The 25,092-nt window shown below is 53.7% G+C and overlaps 1 protein-coding gene across 1 annotated transcript; it reads right to left on the bottom strand.

Moving 5' to 3' along the window:
* Nucleotides 1-1,691: 1,691 nt before the first annotated feature.
* LOC115912724 (protein argonaute-1) lies at nt 1,692-24,364 on the bottom strand. The gene is made up of 19 exons (XM_030964402.1): nt 24,232-24,364; nt 17,132-17,315; nt 16,272-16,392; nt 15,961-16,142; nt 15,547-15,683; nt 15,312-15,446; nt 14,956-15,043; nt 13,839-13,986; nt 13,617-13,736; nt 12,908-13,030; nt 12,386-12,519; nt 11,059-11,243; nt 10,750-10,909; nt 10,377-10,467; nt 8,486-8,680; nt 8,225-8,359; nt 7,267-7,368; nt 6,287-6,486; nt 1,692-5,861 (listed from the first exon to the last, which is right to left on the bottom strand). Exons 1-19 carry the CDS (start codon nt 24,254-24,256, stop codon nt 5,753-5,755), a joined length of 2,574 nt encoding a protein of 857 aa, XP_030820262.1. The 5' UTR covers nt 24,257-24,364; the 3' UTR covers nt 1,692-5,752.
* Between the last annotated feature and the right edge of the window lie 728 nt (nt 24,365-25,092).

Genomic DNA, 25,092 nt, shown 5'->3' with positions numbered 1-25,092 from the left:
TTTGATGATTCACTGTATCAACATAAATTCAGAACTTATGCTTGCCCTGTCCTAATTTTTTGAGACTATTTAGCAATGTTCAGTACCGCTGTGTTAGGGATATTTTACACAAACTGGTACCAAACAAGCAGAGGGGTGAAAGGAGCAAATGGCAAGTGGGGAAGAGATTAGAATGTGACAGATGCAACAGGCTCAGTGCTGGGTCAGGCAGTGACACCTTTATTTCCTCTGCCCTCAAAAGATTTTTTTTTTTCCCCTGTAAAAACAGTATATTGGGACTTTTCCAAGTGGGTTTGAACCTGCTACTCATTGTGAAGAAACAATGTCACCTTTTCTGGTACTGAGAGGGGCCTTCCCCTGGGAAACAACTGGGAAGGTACCAAAGAACTGGAATTTTGGGCCAACAGAAGTTAAAGATTCATAATCCAAATGTCAGGGTCATTATTAAAAATTACCATCCTGAAGATTCCCAGCTGAATTAGTCTTTAAAAGCATAAATTTAGTTTTCAGGTAAGTGACATAGTAAGGATTTTAAACCCATGCAAATTAAAGGTAACCTACTAGAATATTTCCTAACTGAAATGGGAAGTGGGAAATGTGATCTCCAGGACGAAGCAGATCCGTGGGAGAGAGGCATCTCTGCAAACACACATCCCTCAGGGGCAGCACATCTGGTCCCACAGCTCGGGCACTGTAATCAGCACCAGGGCCGGGGCTCAAATGCTAATCTAACACTTGAAACCAGTTTTCTGACCTGTTTTCCAGGACTCCAGACCCAGCTGCACAAGGCACGATTTGCTGTTGTATCTCACAAAGAAAAAGCCCCTTTAAAACTGCTAAAGATTCTGTTATGTAGTAGGAATTGTTTAAAATAGGTGATAGAACCCACAAAGCAGCTGGATGTGTGCAGAACCTGCACAGGTGCCCAGCTCGGGACAGAACTTTCTGGTGCTGCTGTTAGGTAAATTAACTGACAAGTGCCTGCATGCCATTAGCATTTCCTTAAAATTCCTTGGCATTATTCAAAAACCTAGTTAGAGCTCAACTGCTAAATCATTCATTGGCTTAAGGTCTGCCCCTGCATTTTTGTAAGGGAAAACAAAGAACTCCTCCAACAAGAACTCAGAGGATGGCAAACAACCTTCAGTTCTGGACCCTAAAACTCAACCAGAGGCTGCTGGCATTGGAGTAGACTAGGATGTTTGCAAGATTTGCAAAGCTAGGAAATGTAAAACATGATGGGAAATGCAAAAGATGAGGCAGTGCAGAAACCCAGAGGATCAAGTTTAACCTCAATCCAAAAGGAGTCTGAAATCTGTCCTTAAAGCACCTCAGAGCTAAGAGCCCCTGAAGCATTCAGTGAGGCTGCAGGAACAGCAGATTTTGATGAACATTTCTGTTATCTAATAACCCAGGAGCCCGAAATCAGTCAGTTCTCAGGTGACATTTTAATAAAAAGTGGAATTGTACTGTATTCCCAGAAGTTTTAAGCATGTACTTGTTTGCTTAAGTGTTTCTCTCATTGAACTGAGATCTGGACAGTGAGGGGTGCTGGATCCTCTGCAGTGTCTGATGCAATTCAGCTCCAGTCAGCGTTTCCCTGTTTGTCCCCCAGCCTTTCCTGAGGGAATGCCTGGGATGTGTATGTCCCTTCCCCACCAATGTGACTCAGGACTGTCACCCCAACATATTCACATTGCTTTTATTTAGGTCTTCTGCCAACAGTTACAGGGTAACAGACACTTGGGACTGCAAAGTCGAAGTTGCAAGCAAAAATCAGGACCAAGGCAAAAAAAAACTCCACAAAGGCAATTAAATCAAATCCAATATAAATACAATGTTCTGGAGCTCTTTAATCATACTGCTTTCTTTAATAAAGAGGTGGTTAGGATCTTACAGTATTTTCTTTTGGCCTAATCCAAGGATTTTGTTACTCTGCACCAGTCTTAATTCCACACATACAAAAAAAAAATTGATATTCAACCTTTAAAATATAAGCCATATTTTCTTAATAAAATAAGTTTTGTGCTGCTGCTTGTTTAGTAAGTACTGTACATCAAGTGTTCACGGCTATTTAACAAATGGACCATACAGAGTTCAAGCTAGAGCAAAAAAAAACCCACAAGAAAAATAACAACCCAAACGGAGCATCCTGTAAACACCCTATGTACAGTCCCACACTTGCTCATAGAAAGGAGGTACGAAAGGGGCTGGAAATCAAACACAAAAGCACTGGAGTCCTGGAAATTTTCTTTCACAACTATTGAAGTGCAAATCACTCAGGCAAGATATGAATTTCACTTATTGCTCTCCTGCTGTCTGGCTTCCCTTCCTGAAACAATAACATTCTTTTATTTCACACTGATTTTCCAAGAAGAAAACCTTCCGCGAGGCAACGCTGGATGCTTGGGCTGTTTGAGACATCGTGTGCGATCCCAGAACACCCCGAGTGCCCTGGAAGCTGCGGGGAGAGGGCAGAGCAGCCCTCCCACCCCATCCTGCTCAGATATGAGATAAGGGAAACAATAGCATTCTACAGGTAAATGAAAGCTACTCCTCTTCCCACAGAGCTGCATGCACTCGGCAACGCTTCCAGGCGCAGGTGGAACTCGAGAAGGCAGAGACTCGGAGCTGATCGGGATGCCCGTGTGGGGTTTGTGGCTAACTACAGATCCTGATATGTACCTGGGGTAACACCTATCCGCTACAGGCAGCAAAACGCACCTCAACATGCAGCTACTCGTTTGCATCTCAGACAAGAGAGGGGGAGAAATGCCGATGCCAGAGCGCGGAGAGGGTACGGTGCATAGTCCGGTATAGAAAACATGCGGGTCACTCCAACCTCTCTAAACTTCTTCAAAGTGGAAACAGGGTTTAAAGGGCACAGCAGCTACTGAGTTTGGCTTTTTTGTTTATCCAAAACCATGAAAACCCAACGCAGAGGGTGAAATAAGGGCAGAACACGATCTGCAAGTCAACAGCTGAGAGTTTCAGAAGCTGTGAAGCTTTTGTGTAGTTAAAATTGCTGTTAAAAGTAGGTGCTACATCAGCAAGTCTTCATTCATAGTTTTCTATGAACAGCCACCTTACAAATGAGTGCAAATCTTAAAGGTCCATTTTACATTTCAAGTCTCAAGGTTAAAAAAAATTGTTACAGAGCAACAAGCTGTTTCTGTAAATGCCCACACTATCTCTTTTCAAATGGTTAAAAATGGCACGTGCTATGCCACAGCTACTAAAAGACATTTCAGAATTCTAGACCCAACTAAAACACTAAAATTAAAACGAGGAACCAAAATACCTTTGCCCCTCACTGCAGAGCAGCAGCCAGGCGCGTTCCGGTGTAATGCTGGTGAACAAACTGATTTGCAGAGAGAACCTTGACCTTGACCCCGATTTTATTCTTAATGAGGAGCTTTCTAACACCAGGTGAGTGGGAACAGCCCCTCTGAGATTGTTTTGCTTTCAATGAACATAAGTCAGAGTTCAGAGAATGAGATGGAGGTGCTGATTGGTGTCACTATGCAGGCACTTGTGTAGAGGAATGTAGGCTTCTCATGTTGACACTTAGTGTTGATGTGTTCCCTACGCTCTAAAAGCCTTCCTAAGAGTTCCCTACCTACTGACCACGGATAGGTCCTGGTCTCCTCCCCGTCACCTTGAGGATATACAGCAGTGGAGGTTGACACAAGGTGCAAAGGAGGATAGGAACCAAACAGTGTGGTCTTGAGGAAAACAGGACTGTGCTAAACGTAGGATCTTCACCAAACGTGACATCAGTGGGCTCAGCACTTAGTTTGCATAGCATAGTGATGTTGTCACTGTTCACAAACACGTTGCCCCAAAAGAAAATGGGAAGAGTGAATTCCCGGGGTTAGGACAGCTCAATGGGCCAACATGACCGGTGTGGTTTTCATGAAGGCAAGGCAAGTTTCAACGTCAGAAAGTACAAACCAAAGAGGTGGAGATGTGCTTCTGTCCACGCGCGGGCCAGGGGCAGTGCTCACGTGGGGCCGCCTGGGAAACGCGTTCGGCAGGAAAATGATACCAGAGCTCTTCCCCTCAGAACGTGGCAGGAGCGTGCGCCTCGTTTGTCTCTTGAAGGAAGCGCTGTGAACACTTTCATAGAAAAAAACCCAGATAATGTGCCCGGATGATATTGGTACTGAGCTGCCACCACGGCCCCGCCACCGTGCGTACGGTCACTGTGCAGCAAAATGGGTCTGAAAAGCAGTGACCAGGTTCCTGTGGGGAAAAAGGCTGTTTTCCTGGTACAAGCACAAATCAGGAGTTTTCCCCCTGACAACAACAGGGATGTCATCATTCTAAGGAACAATCTGGTGTGCTTTCAGAATAAAAACCCTGGGCATGAGAGCAGTGATACCATGACACAAAGAGCAGCAAAACCTAGCAGCAGAGAGGGTGAGAGCCTGGAGGTGCTGGAGGTGGGGATGTGGTAGGTGGGAAAGCAGCCGGCCTGGGCAGACACGTGCCAAATGCACACGGGCAATGGGCGCTGTGGAGCACCCAGCACTGCACAGGCTGCAGTCGGCAGCACTCATCGGACAGAAATGTTGGAGAGCTGTGGTGTGAGCACACAGCCGCAGGACGTGTGGGGATGTAAACGCTGAGAATGTTAATGACTTGTGGATTTTGGCAACAGACTCAATATCGTATAAAAATAATGTTTAGTAAAAAAATCCCGGTGTCCATCATAAAAATTATGGGGGAAGGGGGGGAAATAAAAGAAAGAAAAACATGGATAGCGCTTTCTGTTCTAATGGGATGGAGATGCCCCCATTTGTCAGAAACAGTTTTAAATAACAAGTAGTACACTGGAAACAAAAATGGGTCAGCAGCCATTAAACTTGTCCTGTATGAAAGTGCACATCTTTCAATGGGGTTTAACCACCGTGAGGTCGTGATCTGACACAAACTGCAACTGAGGACCATAGAAATTAACTCCTTCCGATGGAAATATGGACCACCATCAAGACAAGATTACTAGTTTCCTTACAAGATTAAAAACACTGAAATTTTGCAGCATCATAGTAAGGCACTCACCCATGGAAAAGTCTGTGACTGTTGCTTTGAGCGGCAGCAGCTGACTAGCTTGTAACATGAGGAAGACAGTTTTCAGTTCTGAGCTAAGTGCTAGGGTGCCTTACATTATCTGGGGGGAATTACTCGGGGGTGGGGAACTGTTAGTGTTACAATTCTCCTATAAACTAGTTGTTTTGTTTTTGTTTTTTTTCCCCTCAACCCATTAAAGCATCTCATAATCTAAAATATTAGTTTTATAAATCTAGTCTTCTGTTTTAAGGCTCTAAAAATCCCCTCCCCCAACCCCCACAAAAAATACCTACCAGCGCCTGGTGGGCAGCGGAGGACCAAAGCCGCCAGTTCACAGTCAGGAGTCTCTAGTATTGCATCTTAAAAATGAAAACCTGCTTCCGCCTCCCGGGAGTTTTATCCCTTCCCTTGAATGCCTTCATGTGTTTGGTCAGGTCAAAATTTTGCAAAGCCAGAAAAAATTAAAAAAATAATCATCATCGTCATCAGTCTCTTCCAATCCTACAAAGGTGTTGGATCATTCTGTCCCATGGTGCTGGTCTCCTGCCTCAAGTCGACACTGCCTGCCCTGCAGTGATTTCTCATTGGAAAAAAAAACAAGGTGTCCCAATGCTTCCTTTTTTGTATGGCTCCTACAAATCTGAAAGCTTTCTTGAGTGAGGTAACAAAAGTTAGGCTTTCAAGCAAAGTACATGGTACGTAAAGTGTCCTGATGAACCTGCACAGCCTTCGCCAAGGCCTGGGGGTCTCTCCCGTTGCTCTGTCCAGATATATGGCTGCCCTCGCCACTGAAAATCAAGGAAATCACTGTATAGTTATTTCATATTTTCCTCTCAGGAACACTGAGAAACTCCCCTGGAGATGGGGATTAGCTGAGTGCTGGCAGCACAGCAAGTCACCTCACTGCAGTGCACAGGGATGCTGTGCATGCTGGTGACCCTGCCTGTACTGCAGATTCCAGCACCCTGAGGCAGCTGGAAATGCTCAGACACCCCAGAAATGCTCCCACAAGCCTGGGATGAGCTCAAGGTAGGATTTAACTCTCCTTTATCCCCATTCCCCCTGTGCTGAGCCTTAAGAGGATGCAGCTACATGCAGATCTTCCCCTAGAAATGCTCTGCTGCAGCACTCTCAGACACAGGCACTTTAAAACATCAAGATGCCCTGCCCATGCCTGGCTCTGCCCTCCCAGGGCCACAGCTGTGCCCCTCACCTGTCATGCTCCTTGTCCACCAGGTGGTACCGTGCCCGGAACGCCACCAGCCGGGCGTAATAGGCTGGGGCAGGGATGGAGACGGAGCGGGTGCAGCGCACGTAGGTGTGGCACAGCTGGTACGTGAGGATCTGCAGCTCGTCCGCCGTGAACCGGTTGTCGTCCCAGAGCACGTAGTAGTGGGACGGCCGGCTGGTGCCCTGGGAAGGATGGGGACGGTGTGAGAGATGCTGCTGGCACCTGGATGCAGCTGCCTCACATCCCCATCAGCCCCTCCCGGAGCTAAATGGTCTGCCAGCCAGTCTAGGCAGGAGGGATGCCTGTGCTTCCCTGCTGTGAGAACCCTACATGGCAGGGAGGCAGGAAAGCCCTTAGCACCGAGGTGCAAAGCAGTACGAATGCTGCTGCCTAGTGCCTGTTCCCTCTGTGCCACACATCCCCCAGTGCATCCCCCAGTGCACCCTCACCGACCCAGGCCAGTTCCTGCTGTCTGCACAGGGGAGGGGAAGCTGAGCAGCCTCCCTTCTGGAAGCAGCTGCAGATTACACGAGTGCAGTTTTTCCAGTCCGGTTTCTGAGTAATCTTGGCTGCCTGCAGCCAGGCAGCTGCAGAGCAGGCAGGGACGGCTGGCCTGGCTCTCCCGCCCACGGCCAGACAGCAAGTCCCTGCTGATGAGCAGGCGCCCCGGCGAGCCCGGCACGCTCAGACACCAGCTGACAAGCTGCTGAATTGGCTGCTCTGATGGAGGAAAATCTCTTAGGAGAGACCCTTGGCTCCAGGAGAGAAACTGAGTACGTGCCACACAATGCAGTAGCAGCACAGACCCTGCACCTGCTTGCCAAACCACCGCAGTGGCAGCTTAGATCCAACTATCCTCAAATCCTGGCTGTTGACAGGGCCAGGACAAATGCATGAGGACAATCTGCAACAGCAGCCAAAAACCCAGCAGCATCCCAAGAGCCAGTGTTGGAACACAGTACCTGAATGCCTGCATGACTGCACAGGTAGAAGTCAAACTCAAAGGGGTGGGTGATGTTGGTATCCACTGTTGTTCCTGCTGGGATGTTCCCACTCTTTCCAATCTGCAGGGAATAGAAAGAGATCCAAGAACTGCAGAGTTTGGTTATTTCCAGTTGCCAAGAGCACTGTCTTTAACACAGCTGCCCTGCCCCAGGACATGGTAGAGGGTCCCCACGCCCCTTTGAGATGTAGAGATGGTCTCCAAGTGCCCACTCAGCGGGGACAGAAGCAGCTCATCCTATTTTGCTCCCTGCCCAAATAAGCCTACTGGCATTTTTTGCAGGCATCAACACCAGGCATGACATAGCCAACAGCATGGGAAAGAGAGCAGCAGGTAAGGGCTGGGCAGGGGCCCATCCTACTACAGAGATGAGGAAAACGCCAGGGATCTCTGCAGAGCGTGTGCTGGAGTCTATGCCACAAGATACTGGGGCTTTTATATCCTGATCAAAAACTGTCCTTAGTTCCCAAGATTAGATCTTCCTGCTAGTGTGGAGCAGTCTGGTTAGACTCAATCTGATCATTAAATTCAGATGAAATCTAGGAACAGTGACGGCAATCAATGTTACTTCACAGCATACATGAACAAGCTGTGAGCAAGCAAAGGGTTATTTAGACTGTCACGTCAGCAACTCCAGCTATCACCAAAACAACAGATGTTTTCAAGCTGACAGAGGCTATTTCAAGAGTCACCAGGATCATCAGCACCCAGTAACTCATAATAACAGCAAACAGCTGGCTGGGCTTCTAGAAGCAGACTAATCCATGTGGCTGTAGGAGTCCACTGAGCAGCACGTTTCATTCAGAACAAGCTCTCCCTGCCAGTGGTGAGATTTCCCCTCGGAAAGCCAGGGCTGGCTCTTCCATCAGACAGGGATGAATCAGCCGCCTCCAGCCCTGGCACCCTGCAGCACTCACCCTCTCGTTCTTGTCTGCACAGAAGAGACGGGTGTGATGCCTCTTCTGGACGACGATGTAGGTGATGCCAGGCTGGTAATCCTTTTCCAGTTTGATGCAGGCATCTCGGATTGCCAGGAGCTCATAGTGAAGGATCTGGGGAGACAAGGGCACACAGAATGAGGGGACACACCAGCACCCAGCTGTCCCTGAGCACTCTTAAGGAACCCCATGGGAGCTGGTGCAGCCCTGCTGGCCAATGGGGATCTGAGGGTTCCTCACCTGTGGGAGCTGCCCCTCAGGAACACCATCGCGGTAGAAGATGATCCTGGTGGGTTTGAAGCGTGTGGATTTGTAGAACTGGATGAGGAGCTCCCTCACCATGTAGGACAAGTCCTCGATGATCTCCTGGCGAGGACGCTGCACGCGCACTGTGGCACAGTACCGGCTCGGGTGGGCGTCCATGCTGCCCACAACCTGCAGCAACAGACAGACAGACAGACCATGTCTTACACCAGGAACAACAGAGGGGATTGGGACATTCCCAGCTTCCAGCTGCATCCCACACAAACAGCTGGCCGTGGGCAGAGCACCTGAACTCACAGATCAGATGGGACAGCAAATACTGCACAGGCAATTAGTGCCCAAAAGGGACATCCCTGGTCATGGCCACCTCCTGATGTCACACTCTGCCATGACCTTTTAAACATTTGTGGGAATTTCCAGTGAGACAACTTTGGTGGGTGTCACTGAATGCTGTGGCTGTGGGGGACTGCTGCTGCCCTGCCCTTGCTTCACTTCTGCCTGGCAGTGAGAGGGAGTGGGGCTGCCCAAGACAACCAAGGGCTGCCCCAGACAGCCACGGGCTGCCCAAGGACGTGGTAGGTCAAGTCACTGTATGGGAGCCATTGAGCAGGGAGTTCCCACTGCAGTGCAGGCAGACCTCAGACACGTCAGAGCAACAGCTCAGGGACAGCTGGGCTTGGCTGTGACACAGAGCTGGGGGCACAGTGTGAATCAAGTGCTGGCCCGTGTTGGGGAACAGACACCCAGATGCCTCATTCCTCACACTCAGCAGTGGCTGTGCAATGTGCCCCACGTTCCCTGGGCAGAGGGGAAGCACCACAGACTCCATATCCTGAGCAGTGTGAATCTGCTGCCCCTGCCCTCCCCAGCACTTTCACTTTCACTTTGCAAACAGCTCTGGGGTTGGGGCTCCCCCACTAGAACCAATGTGTACAATAGAAATTGTTTCTTTAGTTTCAGCCACAGACCCACCGCTATTGTCCAACCAGCAACACACCACGGACACGGTCAAGTTACTTCAAAGGCTCTACCCTTCTCCTCCCCTGCAGCTTCAAAAAAGCTTTCACAAAAATTAAGAAAAAAGCCCCAGTGGTCCTGCACAAACCACAAAAGATATTTTCAGAGGGGAAGCTCTGCCGCCAGGAAACAGACTGTTCTGTCCCACCCACACCTACAGCAAACAGCCCAAAGCCTTTCCCAACCCCTTCTAATTAAGAAAAAAACACTCCTCCAAAGACGCATTTGCATGCCAAGGAAAACCTGAGCTGTGAGTCCTGGAAAGTTAAGAACTTAATAGGAAAATGCTGACGCGCTTATCCTGCATGGCAACGAGCACAGGGCAGTGTCTCCCAGCCCAATGGAGGGCACAAGCTGTCCCTGGCCCTGCTGGCACGGAGCAGCACTTCACTCCATGGATGTTCATTTTTAATTTGAGAAAAAGGCAAATCCTCCTGCACAAAGGGCTCAGAAGCCCAGTCACCCCAATTTCCTCCATGTCCCAAACCCCAGCTCTCCAGCAGGGGGAAGGTCCCTGAAGGGCTGCAGCTGGACAGGGATGCCCCAAAATGACTGCATGCAGCACCAAGCTCCTGGCACTGTCAGGGCCATGCTGGGGCCAGCACACCACGAGCCCCATCTGGTGGCAGCTGCCAGTCTCCCTGCAGCTCCCAGAAACTGCAGCTTTCCTGCACGGAGAGGCAGGAAGGGACTGGGAGAAAACTTCCCAGGACTCGGAAAAAATCACCTGACAGGGTACGGGCCCACCCTGAGAACTGTCATCATGGGGACAGCAGTAACACATGGACATGTGAATCCTGTTCCAGCTCCTGCATCCTGCAGGGTTTTGGGCACCAAGCTGTGAACTTACAGCTGTTATTGAGGGTTTCTTCCCATCTCCTGCTGGCGGGTGAGTGACATCAGCTCCAAGGAAGATCACTGGCTGCTGAAAGACGGCAGAGCTGGTGGGAGAGGAGAGAAAACAAGCAGTCCGTTTTTGGAGCCATCTCCGGGTGATGTACAACCCAATGGAGATGAGCAGATGATATCAAGAATATCTCCTGACCTCCAACTCTGGCCTAGACACATCAACACCTCATTATCAACGAGGTGAAACAAGTTACAAACCCCCATTTCAAAGAGCTGCTTTATGAAGGCCCCCTCTTCACCATGTAAACCAGGCAGGCAGCACGAGGGACTTGGGCTACCACCCCAAAACTATGAGAGGCAGTGGCCATACAAACCGCTGGTGAGGCACAAGGATGTTGTTGATCCCGCCAAGCTTGACGTTGATCTTGAGGCAGAGGTTGGAAAGGGTCTGTGGGGAGGTTTTCACCACATTCTTGACCTGGACGCACTGTGTGGCCATTCCCAGGAGAGTGTCCCCAACACGCTTCACTTCGGCTGTGGGCAGAGGAAGCAGGTGAGCACAAGGCAATCAGCCCTGCACCAATTCCAGCAGCAGCCTCGGGAATGGGGAGAGACAGCCCTGCAGGAGCCAGCCCTGCTGAGCCAGCCCACAGCCCTTCTCTGTGTGCTGGCCCCAGACGCACCGTACACCGGCGTCTTCCCTGGCAGGATGACAATGATGAGCTGAAGCCCTGAATAGGTGTTCTTGAGGTGTCGGAACATGGGCTCCACGCTGTCTGCACCCTGGGCGTACTTGCAGAAGCAGGGCTGGCCCTGGATGGGCATCCCGGCGTCCTTGGAGATCTTGCGCAGCTGGTCTGTGAAGTTCCTGTGCCGGGAGGAGAAGCTGTGAGCCCTGAGCCCTCCTGCACACCAGCTGTGCCACTGAGCCCCATGGCCGAGTGCTGCAGCACAGTACAGAGACAGGGCCACCAGCTCTATGGCACCCAGCACACACATGGCACAGGAAACACAAGACCAGCACATGACAGGGCTGAACTGTTCCCTCTCAGTGCCCTCTCACCCACGTACTGACTCTTCCTAATGCAGTGGAGCTGAGCCCTTCTCCCTTAGGAAGCTGGAGCAGTGGGGAACAAACCTGCTGATTTCCAGGTGACTGCAAAGCTGATGCCAGCCTGCACTTACCACAACTCAGCCACACTCTGGATTTTTGGAATGCCAAGGATTTGATGCCATGAGAGCCAGAGCGAACACAGGGCTCACAGCTCTGCTGCAAAGGGATCACAGGAGGAGTGCGGTGTCACTCCTACCTGCACCCAGGTACTGCAGACATGGACACTCTGAGCTCTTCCAAACCCCAAACACTGACCATGCCAAACACACAAAGCGCTCACCTCAATGCAACCACTCTCAGTCAGGAGAAGCCTAAGGCCCCAGAAGAATCCAAAAACAAAGTGACCATTTCCCTAAATCAAATAAACTGTTCCTGCTCTGTGTTACTTTAGATATTCTCTAAACTACTGAAGCTTTTCAGAAAGCCCAAAACTTCTCTGTAATAACTCATGGAAAGTTAGGATGCTTCCTACATGAATTACATCATTTCAGATTATTGGGGAAACTTTTAATCCTCAGAACTTCTTCTCTCTGGAGAGATCCACACTAGAAGAGTTCAATACAGCTTTAAAGCTCATCTCCCAGTATTGCAGCTCCCTGATGCAAAGAGTAGATCAAGGAGAGCCTGACTGACAATTCACAGGTACTCACTCCAACCTGGCAGCTTTGTGATGGCTCGGGACCATTTGCAGCTGGGACAAACAGGCTCTCTGGATAAACCAAAAGCAACAGGAACTGGACACCCCACATCAGATTGGTAGCACAAGCAGTGGAGCTCCCTGCAGCTCCAGCAGTGGTGATGCCAGACCCCCAGTCCCCAGCTGCAAGCAGCAGTGTGGCTTTGGAGCCACGGCCCCTCTGGCTTCTCCCACCCACATGGGCTGCCCCTTTCCTTACTTCAGCACCTCCTCTCGACACTGCTTCTGCGGGGCAAAGCAGGCAATGGCCCAGACTTTGATCTCAATGCCGTTGTAGAACTGCTTCCCTCGCATGTCCCACACGCCCTGGTTGGGAGTTGCAATGGCCCGGTTCTGCAAGGCAAACAGAGGGTCAGAGCACAGCCACAGCCTGCCCAGCCCCACAGCCCCAGAGCTGCTTCATGGGCTGGGGCTGTGCTCCCTGAACCAGTGCTGGAGCTGGAGCTGACTCCCTGGCAATGGGCAATCCACAGCCTCAGCTCCTCAGCAGTGACAGAAAGCTCACCCGAGCTGCCCTATGCTGAGCACCCTTCTCCTCTTCATCTCATCACCAATGACTCTTGGCAACAACTTTCAGAACCAGTTATATTGCAAAAAACTCACAGCCAAGGCACTTTGATAAAACATTCCAGCTCTAACAACTTTTGCTCAGAAGCAGTGTTTCCAGGTGTTGACAGCATCTCCCTGCACAGCGCAGCCCATCCCAGGCAGCCCCACTTACCCGGCCTCCATACTGTAGGATGGGAGCTGGCAGGACCCGCCCTGTCACCTCCGTCATATCATCCTTCACCTTGATCCCAAACTCCTGAATGTATGGATCCAGGTTGTAGCTGGCATTCTTCATCTGCAGAGGGAAGGAAGGGCCATGGGAGGGAGTAAGACCGACTGCTGCATCCTGGGCAGCTGCAGCTGGCCAGGAAATACGGACACCTGAAGCCCTGCTCTCCAGAGAGCGGCAGGTGGAGCACCTCTGACAGGGGAGGTCAAGCAGATCAACACTGAAGCCCAAACCCTCTCCTGCAAGCTACCCAATAACCTGATTTTGAAACACACTAACAATGCAACTAACAGCACAGCCTGCTCCTGAGATTTAAGACTTCAACAGGATGGTTCAGACCGGCAAGAAACTTATCAAGAGTCTCAGAAGGAACACCAAATGCCCCTAACCATTTGTGTAGTCTCTTTGAGCCGGGCTCACCTGTGCCACTGTGCATTACATACACACAGGCACCATTGCACAGGGATTCAGTGGGAAAAGGGGGATAAAACCCCACCATTAACCTCACCAACACCTTCTCAGCAGGTCACAGCTCTCCACCACAGAGCAGCTGAGGAGCAGGACCATAGCAAAGTCCACCATGGACATGATGCCATAACCTGCCCCTGGTGCCAAGACCCAACCCTGCCTCACCAGGACCTGTGTCACGTACCAGGCGACTGATCTCCTCCTGCCTGTCTGGGGCAGACCTGGCTGTTGCTTTTATCATGGTTGAGGTTTGATTGTCCGTGAGCTTCTTGATACACCTCTGGCCAGCCACGATGTTACACACCTGCACAGGGAGGGGACAGATAGCAGCCATGTGGTGGGGGCATGTAAGACATGAGGGGACCCCAGCTGAGCACAGCCCCAAACCACATGTGCCAACACTCACCTCCAAGGGAAGGTACGTGTGTTTTTGCTCCTGGCCAACCTGGAGACAGGGCAGGTGAGGGTATTTCAGCTGCAGGTTGTATTTCTGCTTGAAGTATTGAGCCACTGTGCACTCCACTGTCTGACCACTCTCCAGCTGCAGTGGGAACCTGGTAGAGGCAGGACATAAGGGATGCACCTACTCAGAACAGACACTTCAGACCTCAGGCACTATGTACTGTGGCTGGGAAAAGCCTGAGCTGCCATACAACAAAATAAAACATCAGGGCAGATGTTTATTGCAGGACCTGCCACATATGCCATGGTTGGGCACAAAAGTACAACACTGGCACTCAGGAGGGCTTCTGTGCCTGGTGTCCTCTCTGGGAACTGAAATGAACTCCAGGGAGAGGCTAACTGGCCTCTCCAGGTATAGAACAGCAGTTGCAGGGTGGGCAGATGGAGGCAGGAGGGGTTTCCCTTCAGAAACAGGGGGGAAAAAAACCCAAACTTCCTGGCTGCAGGGCTGAGAGGTGCCACTCACAGCTGGAGCACAATACCCATCCTCAGACAGCAAGAGCTACTCCCAGCCCCATAAAGAGCTCCATGAAAATGCAGAATTGACCCGATATTCTGTAGAGAAACAAAATTACAGAAGAGCCAGGCTGACTACATCAATGAGGTGCCACATCCCTCCTGCACCTGTCAAGCCCCAAGGCTGCGACCCATGGATGCTGGTGCGCAGGAGACACTGAGGGGTGCCCAGGCCCAGCCTGCTCCCAGGCACACACAAAAAAATCCAAGGCAGACACTCGTGTTAGCCCCTGACAAAGTCTCTGCTCTGGCAGTGAGTATTTTAAGAATGAAGAAAACCAAACCCGGAGGTAAAAAGTAGGACAATTCCTGGCATGTCAGCTCCCGCCCGCCGCCGCGCTCTGCCTGCCAGACACAGCATCCTCTGAGCTCCCATCTCCCTGCATCCCACTCCACACATGGCACAGGGCTGCAGAGCCCCAGACACGTTTCCTTTTGCCATCAAAGACTGGAGCTTCCTGTTCAGCTCTCCCTAACGACAGCAGCAGCTGTTAACAAGAAGAACAGCGCGGATTTTTCCAAGGGCATCTGCCCACCCGCCTTACGTCTGGTGGCTGGCTGGCCGTCGGGTAACGTTACACACACGGTATTTCCTCTTCATCTGCCCACAGTGGGTCACCTCCACCTTCAGACCTGATGTGAGACAGAGAGACACAGCACAGTCATGGTGAAGATGGGAGCAATTTCCCTTTGCCCAACTTCTCCGAGACAATGTCAACAGCTTCCTTAACTAATTTTCTGCTTGCAAATACCCCAACAATAGCATGAGGGACGCAGTGGTGCCCCAAAAGACATTAAAAATGTGCAACCCCTGTACCCCCACCTCACTGCAGGGGCTGGGTGGGACACAAGCCACAGCCAGTATCAGGGGATGGGTTCCAGAGCTCTCTGGGGGCTCTACCTTTGATCTCCTTGGTGAAACGCACTCTCTGTGAGTCCGTCAGGGGCTTGGGCTGCTCGTCGATGTTCCGGATGTCCAGCACCTCACACATGAACTCGATGACAGGCTGAGCTTTGTAGAAGGCAGTGGCTGACACTGTGGGACAGACATCACAATGTGTCTTTGCTCCCAACCAGCCTTCCCAAATACACCCAGCCCTCCCACTGCAGCTCCCCAGCATGAGAAATAACGTCACCATCGATGTTGAGCATCATCTTCCACATGGCCGGCCGGACTGACTGGTGGAAGCCGAACCAGACCTCCCTGCCCCCTCCCAGGGGGTGGTAGTAGCCTTCAGGGGGGGAGAAGAAGGAGCGGCCAACGGGAGTGTACCTGTGAACCAGGGAGCCTGTGAGTACCTGGGAACCTGTGAACCATGTCAGTGGCACACACTGGGGCCCAATGGCAGCACCCCCAGACCCCCGAGCTGGCACTCACCCTGCCAGCTGCATCACTCCCTCTATTTCTTTTACAGGAGCACCCAAGGACACGGCTGGCACAGCTGCCTCTTCCAATGACTGTCAAGGCCAGTCCCAGCCACAGCAGCCTGCCAAGGGCAGCAGTCCCCTCCCCTCCCTGGCACAGTCCCATTGTCCCTCAGTGCCGGTACCTCATGGAAGCCAGGTGCCTCATGGCAACATCCAGAGCCTGGACAGACTCCAGTGGGACGGGGATCTGCCCGCTGACCAGGGCCTCGTGCAGCATGCGCCAGCTCACAATGGCCATCCATTTGATAGAGACTTTAAATATCCTGTCCTTGCCTTCCCCTGGGATCGTCACCTCAAAGTCAACCTGGGTGCAGGAGGGAAGGGACAGTGACCATGGCATCCCTGCAGGGGTGAGGTGGGGTTGTTTTCTGCTGGTCTTTCCCAGGCAGGAGGGAGGTCACAGTGCCCACATGGGGCTTGCTGCCCCTCTTACCCGCTCGTTCCCAATGGGTAAGGCTGTGACAGTGTAGATGTTCTTCTTCCCATCATAGACTGGTTTTCGGTCACCAAAGATCTGTGGTTTGAAGTGCTGCACCATGTACTCCACGACTTCCCTACACAGGCAAGATAGAGGAGCAGAAGGAGAGAAGGTGATGTTTGTTTTGTCACTTTCTTTACAGCCTGATACCTTCTGCAACCTGTCCAGTCCACCCCAGCCTCTCTCCCTAGGGCAACTGAGAGCAGAGCTGAGACCTGTGGGGCAGGAAAGCCCCTGGACAAGCAGCCACGTGCCTTGTCCCACAGCTCAGTACATTGGCTTTGGCAGGAGTGTACTGGGGGGAAGCAGGAGTGTACATGGCACAGGGGAACACACAGTGGCTGGAGCTGCCTCAGTGCGCCTCGCTGCTGAAAGCACACGCAGCATCTGCTCGCCAGCCCTTGGGGCACAAAGCTCCCCAGGCTGCAAGGGCAGGAGGGGACAGGCAGGGAAGAGCACATCAAAAAGAAAAACAAAGAAAAGTACATGATGGCCCGAGGTCTGGGCTTGCTATTTTTAAATCAGGGATTGTTGCCAAAATAGCACAGCTGCTTTGGAGCAGCAGGGACTGTGCTGAGGCTCCGGACCCCTGATGCTCCCAGGCCAGGAAGCAGCACTGGCTGCACAAACATGGCTGGGGGGTCCAGCCACCTGTGGGCATCATGCAGGGCCATGACCCCTGCCACTGCTGTGACCCCTGCCATAATGGTCACCCTAATGGCTTCTACTGCAAAGACAGAGACAGGCACTTATAGAGTCTCCACTAGGAAACTACAAGCAGGGAACAAGTGCCAAACCTCTAATACTTGCCTTACCTGTTGACTCTGCGTGGACATTTATCGGGTTTGATATCCACTTCATAATGATACACATCGATCTTGGGAATGTCCACTTCAAAGTAGTTGGCCAGGAGCTTGATGGGCTTCCCAACAGTTCCTATCCCAGGCCGACGTGGTGCTTGAAACACCTGCTGCAAGGGGGGCAGGTATGCGCCTGCAGCTGCGGAAGGGAGCACAGGTCAGGAGGGCTGCCAGGGACCCCATACTCAGACAGACAGACAGACAGACAGACAGATCTCACAGAGTCACAGCGCTCTCCATCACCACATCCTGAACTGGAAGGTGTCCCACTACCCCTCCTCCTGGCAGGAGATGTCAGTGGCAGAATTCAGAGCAGCACACCAGGAAGCAGCTTCCCTGGGCACCATCTGGGGAGCACTGGTGCCAGCCAAGCTTCTGAAGGGCAGTGCCAGGCACAGGGGCCCTACCAAATCCCTTGGCACAGGTTCCAGCACAGCCACCTGCTATGGGAGAGCAGCACCAGCTCAATCATCATGGTGCCCCTTTCCAAGGGGATGCAATTCCCTGGATACTCGCAGGGACATATAGACACATGCATTTCCCCTCCATTCCCCAGCAAATTCCAACTCACTGCTGGAGGGAGGATGCCACAAGAAACAGGAAATGCATTATTCTATCTGCACCACACAATTGTTGAACTGCTGGGTTTTGCACAAAAAACCCCCAAAACAAATTCAAACCAATCCCAAATCCCCACTTGAAGCAGTGTGGGGACCTGTAAAGAGGGAAACACCAGTTTTTCCACAATTCCCATTACACAGACTCACTTATGAAGTTCGGGAGATGCAGGGTGGCATCAGCACATGGCTACAGGATTGAGCTGCAATTCTAAATCAACAGCACCCTCAGACTCAAATGTATCTGAAAATACTGCCAAGGAGTTACTCCACCCCGCCGCTCTCTGAGGTGAGCTCTGCCCTTCCTGCCCCATTCCCACTTCGCCCATCTCAACCCCTCCCAGTCTGCACCTTCTATTTGCTCCTCAAACACTGTGAGGTCCGAGCCAGCTGGGCCGGAGCGGGGATCGAGTGTGGGGGTATTGGGAGCGCTCCATCTGCGCGGCCAACTGTCCACGTCGGCCCACAGACAGCAACCCAGCTCCAATTCAAGCTCCTGAACACATGGTGCTTTTAGCACCCCTTTTCTCCCATCCACTTCCTTTTTAAATCCAAATTTCCATTCCAGGCTAAAAATACCAGAAGCAGAAAAACAGCAGAGCAGCAAACTAAGCTTCAAATTTGCCTTTTACTTTTGCACCCAAACTTTGCAAGACTTTTCCTGCCCATGGAAGGCCATCAGTGCTGCAGGACACTGAGGGGATGGGAAAACTCTTGTGAGCATCCAGGGGCTGAACTGCAAAAGTTAATTCTCCAAAGCCAACCTCTGCTCTTGCTTCTGCCCTGCAACAGGAGCTCAAAAGACCTAAAATCTGCTGGGAGCTCCAAGCTGGGGCTCACCTGGCCCCAGCACCTCCTCAGACAAGGCAGGACAGGACTTGGAGCAAGATGGGGATCCCTGAGTCCACTGCAGGGCTCAGACCCTGCAGGCACTCACAGCTGCCCCAGGACATGGTGACTGCCAGCTGCCCCTGAAAAACATCCGTGCTACACTTTGGAAGAAGCTCATTTGAAGGAACTGATTTTCAGATTATCTGCTCCCGGTGTAAGTCATGTCTCCACATGATTAACATTTCTTGGCAGTGGCCAGCTCCCTGGCTGCGAGCTGATGCATTTTTAAATCATGGCTCACAAGCAAAGAGGTATTTGCCCGTGCTGCTGGAGCCTCCCAGTCCCTGAGTTTGAGTGAGGAACCATACCGCCCACCTGCAAGATCTGTCAGGGGACAGCATCTCTCTGCTGCCTTTCCTGCAGCCACATCAGGCCAGCACCCACAGCTTCTCCTCCTCTGGATCATCTCACCCCTCAGACAATCTTGGCAGCCATGTCTGAGCAGGACCACATGCAACTCCATGTGCCTGTGGTAACCCCAGAGATGCAGGGAACACAGGGCAGTAGCCACAGTTTGACAGCAGCTTGGTGGCACTTGGGTGCCCAAGAAGAGCTGAAGCCAGTTTGCGGCTGGCAGGAGTTGCAGAGGCGTGACCAATTCACCCCACAGCAATCCCACACTTGGCACTGCCTCGGTCACTCCCAAACTAAGGCTTATCCATGCAAACCCTTTTGCCAGAGCTTCCCCAGATGCTTCGTGAACATAACACTCCGCAATTAGGCTCATGAATCATAGCTGAAGGAAGGAGCCAGCCTCCAGCAACAAAAAGTTGGCTCAGAATTTTGATTGGACACAGAAGATACAGCAAACACATGGTAAGATAAATGGGCAGAGTGGCCAGAGGGAGCAGCACCTGATGGCACAGGAGATGCTCTGCAAAGGCCAGGACAGGACCACGACCAGCATCAAGGATGGGCAAGTTCACCCCTGGGCTGACTCACAGAATTTTATTTTGGTGACCACAACACCCAGTCCCTGAATGTTGACAAGCCAAAGCAGCTGCCCAGGCAGCACCTCCAGCATGTGAGCCAGGATCTCACCCAGCCTTGGCTGCTTCAGCCCAGGTGGGAGAGACAGCAAAACCCCTTGCTGAACATGCGGGCTTGGCTCATCCTTTCACATGCTACATTCCTGCCCTGGAGCACTCAGGGTCCCTGCATGATTTGGCTCAATGAAAGCCACCCTTCTCCTGGCTCAGAGGATGCTGCCAGGGAATCCCGGATGGACATCTCAGACAGACATCTCAACTGTCATCCCCAGGCACCTCATGCCTGAAGCCAGCTCAGGCAGCAGCAAAGGAGACAGCAAGAAGCCTCGTTAAAAAGCTACCCAAAGTGCATGGAAACAGGGGGGCTCCAGCACACAGTGGGGCTCCTGCATGGGGGGGTTGGCTCCTGCATACCTCGACTCTCCATGGCGAAGCCGCACAGGCTCCCACTTTGTCATGTAAATGCGGGCGCCGCCGGGGCGGGGGCTGCAGGGCGAGTGTTGTTCCTGCAGCACAATGCGGCCAGTGAGCGGGATGAAATCCGCTGCCATTAGAAATTCCGCGGCCCGGGAGGAATCACAGACTTTCGCACACAAAGCCGTGCCCTGGGGACGCGCCGGCGGCGGAGCATCGACGCCCTTGCACCGGGTACCGCGGGCAGAGACGGCGGCGAGGGCACAGCCAACGAAGTGAGAGCAAGTTTGAGGTAATTAGCGCTGGAATACGCTTTGTTTCTGTTATTTATTGTAACAGCTGGGGAACACGACCCGCTGCCCAACAGCTGCCTGCGCCGGGCGAAGCCGCCGGTGGGACGGCATGAAATTACCATGTCATTGAAATCCTCTCCAGCCCGCATTCAGCCGAGGGGCCGCGGGAACGGGGCCCAGACAAAAGGGAGTTTTATTGCGGCGGCGGCGGCGGGGGTCCGTGCCGGCCCCTGTCCGCACACCCACCCGCCAAAATACAGCCGGGAATCAGGGAGGTGCAGACGGGGCCGCGGCACAACAAATGCCACCAGACACGCAGCGTGGTCCATCCTCACCCTGAGACATCTCCATCCTAAACCACCCCAGAGGTCCCCCGGGAAATGAAATCCCTGTCGGGGAGCAAAGCAAGGGGCAGCACCAGCGGGAAAGGCAGCTGCTGGGGAGGATGAGCAATTGGCATTCTCGATCTCAAGGCTCGACAGCTTCAAAACCACTGGCTCTAAGCAGCGGCCAACACCATTCCACGCAGCCCGGACTTCAAAAAGCCCCATCTCAGCTCTGCCAAGCCAGACATTGCCGCCTGTTCCTTCCAAGTGACCTGAGCACTGCCAGGGTCACGCAGCTGTGAGCGCTCTTTGGTTTGACACCACACTGAGTTTCAGCAGGTGATGCACACACAGGACAGAGGCTCCATCTGCAGCCACCAGAGCTCAGCCTTAAACCTGTCTGTGCACCAGAGCCTGGCTGCTGAGGGCAAGGCTGAGCTGCCCAAGCTCTGGTCCTGCCCTACACTGGGGTGGCTTCATGCAAAAATTTAGCCAAAATGGGCTCTAAACTGTTTTACTACAAGACTGACATCTGAAAACTGCTGAGTTCTTCGTATCCTCACACTGAACATTGCGAAGGGCACTGCTGTGCTTCCTACCTGGAAATCCCAGGTGACACCCTAAAGTGCAAGCTATAAACCTGCCTGGCCGAATGGCTGTCCCTGCACCCTGCGACGTGCAGTCCCACAGGCTGAGCAGAGCAAGAAGCTGAAGCTGTGGGTGCTGCAACAGAGCCCAAGGAACAGCAGTAAGAGGGGTGTCAACTCCATCACACCTGCATGCAGGGGCTGTGCTCCGGCTGCTCTGCCTCTGGAGAGCAGCGTGGTGATGCCAGCGGTGTGGTGATGCCAGCGGTGTGGTGATGCCAGTGGTGTGGACACAGCTCATCCATGAGCTGACCTGTGAGGGTTCTGCCAAGCTGGGCTCAGCTGTCCAGCAGCTCTCTTTTCCATCCCTCTGATGGGTTTGAGAAACACTGGCACAGCAAGTGCCAGCACCCCTGCTGAGCACACCGGGTGACTCTGCTCAGTGACCCTGGGGTCCCTGCTAATGGTGTCTGGGCCCGGCAGAGCCTGAGACCCCCTGCCCAGCCCTGCGGGGTCTCCTGCTGCTCCTGCACTGCCCAGGCAGCAGCCAGGGACACGCAGAGCCGAGAGTCGCAGACAAAGGCGGCCTCCAGTGCCGGAGGGACAGGACAAAAGCGACGCCGGCTCCTCTCCGTGTCCCACCGCGGCCCTGCAGTGCCACCAGCTCCCGGAGCAGAGCTGAACCCACCCGTGGCTCTGCACTGATCACCCTGCCCAAGGAGCAGCTTCTCTGCCTGATTTGGCTTCCTCCCCGTGTCTGCCATCTTAATAACTTGTCTGTGTTTTGCTCTTCCCAGGGTTTAGGGAGAGGCTGCAAAGAGTGTTTAGAGATAAACCATCCATGCTGTGTCTCCAGGCAAGGTGCTTCTCCTGGCTTTGTTTCTCGGCCTAATCCTGTCCCAGAACCAGGCATACGCAATTTTGTGTTTCCTGAAGATAAAGAGCCCCAACAGACGGAGCAGCTTTGGGGTTTTTGCAAGGTTCAGCACAGGAAGACAACGGTTGAGATTAACAGCCTTTAGGAAGTTCGCAAGGGATAAACGAAAAGTTATGGGAAAAAAAGTTTAGTTTTTAAAACCACTGCATGTGTGTGCTTCCCTGAGTGCTGTCCTGGGTTTTCCCACTGCCTTTCCAAGCATCTCCATGTTGGGCACATCCAGGCAGACGCCAGTTTCTGCTTTATTGCCCTGATAAGCCACAGCATCATCAGAGCTCGCATGCAAGGCTCAGCCCATACTCAGGGTCTGGCAGAAGCAAAGGGGTTCCACAGCAGGGCAGGATTCACAGCAGCTCTGACAACATGGGATTCATGAGTCCCCTCCCAAGGGGTGGGAGTAGATATCCCCCAGCCAAATTTGGGGACAGAAGGGGAAACTCCCAAAGGTGCAACAGCAGAGCCCTGCTCCCAGTGCAGCCCTCACAACCCAAACCTGTCCACCAAGTGCATCCCCATCGCAACACAAGAGATTATTTTAAAGCCTTAAGAGCATAATTTCAGGCTGAGGTAGGAGGGTGCCTGGCAGCGTTATCTGTGTGGCCCTGAGGCAGCAGTGCTGCTATCGCCCCAAGGCACTGGCAAGGCCTGCGGTGCCGCCAAATCACGGCTTCCAGAGGCCATAAATCAGCCCAAACACAAAGCACCCAGCAGCCAGAAGCTAACGCAGACACAGGGAGATTTCTGTGTCACACTTTAAGTAAATGTTGTAAGAAAGGACTGCAGTTTACAAACACTCAGCAGATTTATGTCAAAATCTCACCAGGCTGATGTGTTATGGAGGGTGGCAAACACACCAGCACAAGAGAGGTGGCAGGGCAGTGACTGCCAATCCCCGTGCCTTGTCCCTCAGAAGGGCAGCAGCTCCCCATCCCCATCACCCCGTGCCTCAGCAGGGCAGTGACCCACGTCTCCATCACCCCATCCCTCCCTCTGCCTTATTTTAGGCACCAAAATCCTCCTGCGACTCAGCAGTACAAGTTGGCGATGCTCAAGCCAGGCACAGGAGCGAGCAGCAGCCGATGCTACGGCCTAGGGAACAGCTCTCCAAACCCCCGCGGAGCTGCCGGGCACCAAGGGCACTGCCAGCTGCTCCCGTCCCCAGCCGCGGGGCGGAGGTTGGGGCAGGGGACACGGGGGTACAGGGTGGCTCTGGAGCTCGGCCCCGCGGAGCCAGGCTCAGCCCCGGCTCCGCGCATGCCCTGGCACGGGCAGAGGAGACGCTTCGTGCTGTCACGGCACACGGCGTCGCCGGCCTCCCGCCAGCTGCAGCCGGCGCCCCGCTCCCTGAGCTCGGGGAACGGGGAGCTGGGGGATGGATGGGGAGCTGGGGGATGAAATGGGAGCTGGGGAGGGGGGGAATGGCAGGGAGGGGGGTGGAATGGCAGCCGGGGGGATGGATGGGGGTGGGAGATAGGGGAGATGGAATGGGAGCTGGGGGAAAGGTTGGAAAGCTGGGGGGATGCAGCTGCTGCTTTGTGCAGAACAGGCCCCTTGAGCAGGGCTCGCTCCGCGCTCTGGGGACCTGCGGCTGGACCTGACCCCGGCCCTGTGCCCCCTCCTGCGAGGTTTCTGCGGGTCCCTCCATCGCCCCTTCCCCAGCGCCCACACCGCTGCTGCTCTCGGGGCACCCGGGGGACGCGCCTGCCCCGCAGCCCCCCCGCACCCCCGCTGCTCAGACCCGCGCGCTCCGACACCCTCCGATCCCCGGCATCGCCCCCGCACATCCCGCGCCGCCGCCACATCCATCGCCGCCCGCCGCGGTCCTCTCCGCACACCCCTGCACCGCGCTCCCCCGCCCCGCTCCCCACCCGGTACAGGCCCCCTGGCCCCCGCCGCACACCCGCCCCCCGTTCCACCGGCCTCATCCCCTTCGCCCCCCGCCGCCCTCTCGGCGCTCCCCGGCGCGCAGCGCTCCGACCTCCCCATCCCCGCCGGCGGTACCTGCTCCCGAGGGTCCCGCTTCCATCCCATCCACGCGGGCGCCGCTCCGAGCCGGGGGCCGGGGCAGGGCCGTGCCGGGGGCCGGGGCCGGGCAGGGCCGGGGCCGGTGCCGCAGCCGCCTCACGCCCCTCACGCCGCGCGCACGCGCCGCCGCCGCCCGGCCCCGCGCGCAACAAAGGCGGCGCCCGCCGGCCCTGTCGCCATCTTGGGGCCCGCGGGGACCGGGGGGACCCGGGGGGACCGGGGGGCTCCGCTCGGGACAGCGGGGGATGCCCAGCCGCGGCCTCGCTGCAGCCGGGGAGCGGCGGAGCGCTGTCCGCCCGCCGGCGCCCGGGCCTCCCGCTGCGCCGTTGCCACAAATATTTATTTCGTGGGTTCATTTCGTTATTTCGTGGTTTTCTTTTTTTTTTTTTTTTTGACGTTTTTTGTTTGGCCGGGCCGAGGAGGAAGGGCCAGTTCTTGTATTGACCGCTGTACGGTCATTCCTGAAGTGCCCTGAGTCTCGCCAGGCAGGAGCAAGGCAGGAATTCCCCGTCTCCATCTAAATGCACAGAACCGGGCAGAGAGTCCCCTTTCCATCCTGTTTGCCACCACAGTCCCAGACCTGTCCTTCCCAGGAAGCGCAAATCCCGACCCTGTGCCTTGACGTTGTCAATAGCATCATAAACCCCAGGAGCATCATTCCCACAATGACCCCAGGTGTGTGTTCCTGGCTGGACCATTCCAGGAAACGGTGGAAAAGCCACAGGAATTGAGGCTGTCAAAGCATTCCCATCCCGTGCTGTTCTCCCAAAGCATGAGCAGCAGCTCCTGCTGTCCCGAGGGAGTGGCTGGAGCAGGACCCAGCTGGGATTTTGGAAT

The sequence above is a fragment of the Camarhynchus parvulus genome, chromosome 23 (assembly GCF_901933205.1).
Source record: "Camarhynchus parvulus chromosome 23, STF_HiC, whole genome shotgun sequence".
Lineage (NCBI taxonomy): Eukaryota > Metazoa > Chordata > Aves > Passeriformes > Thraupidae > Camarhynchus > Camarhynchus parvulus.
The sequence above is the reverse complement of the archived record's forward strand: the minus strand, read 5'-3'. Positions and strand labels throughout refer to the sequence as shown.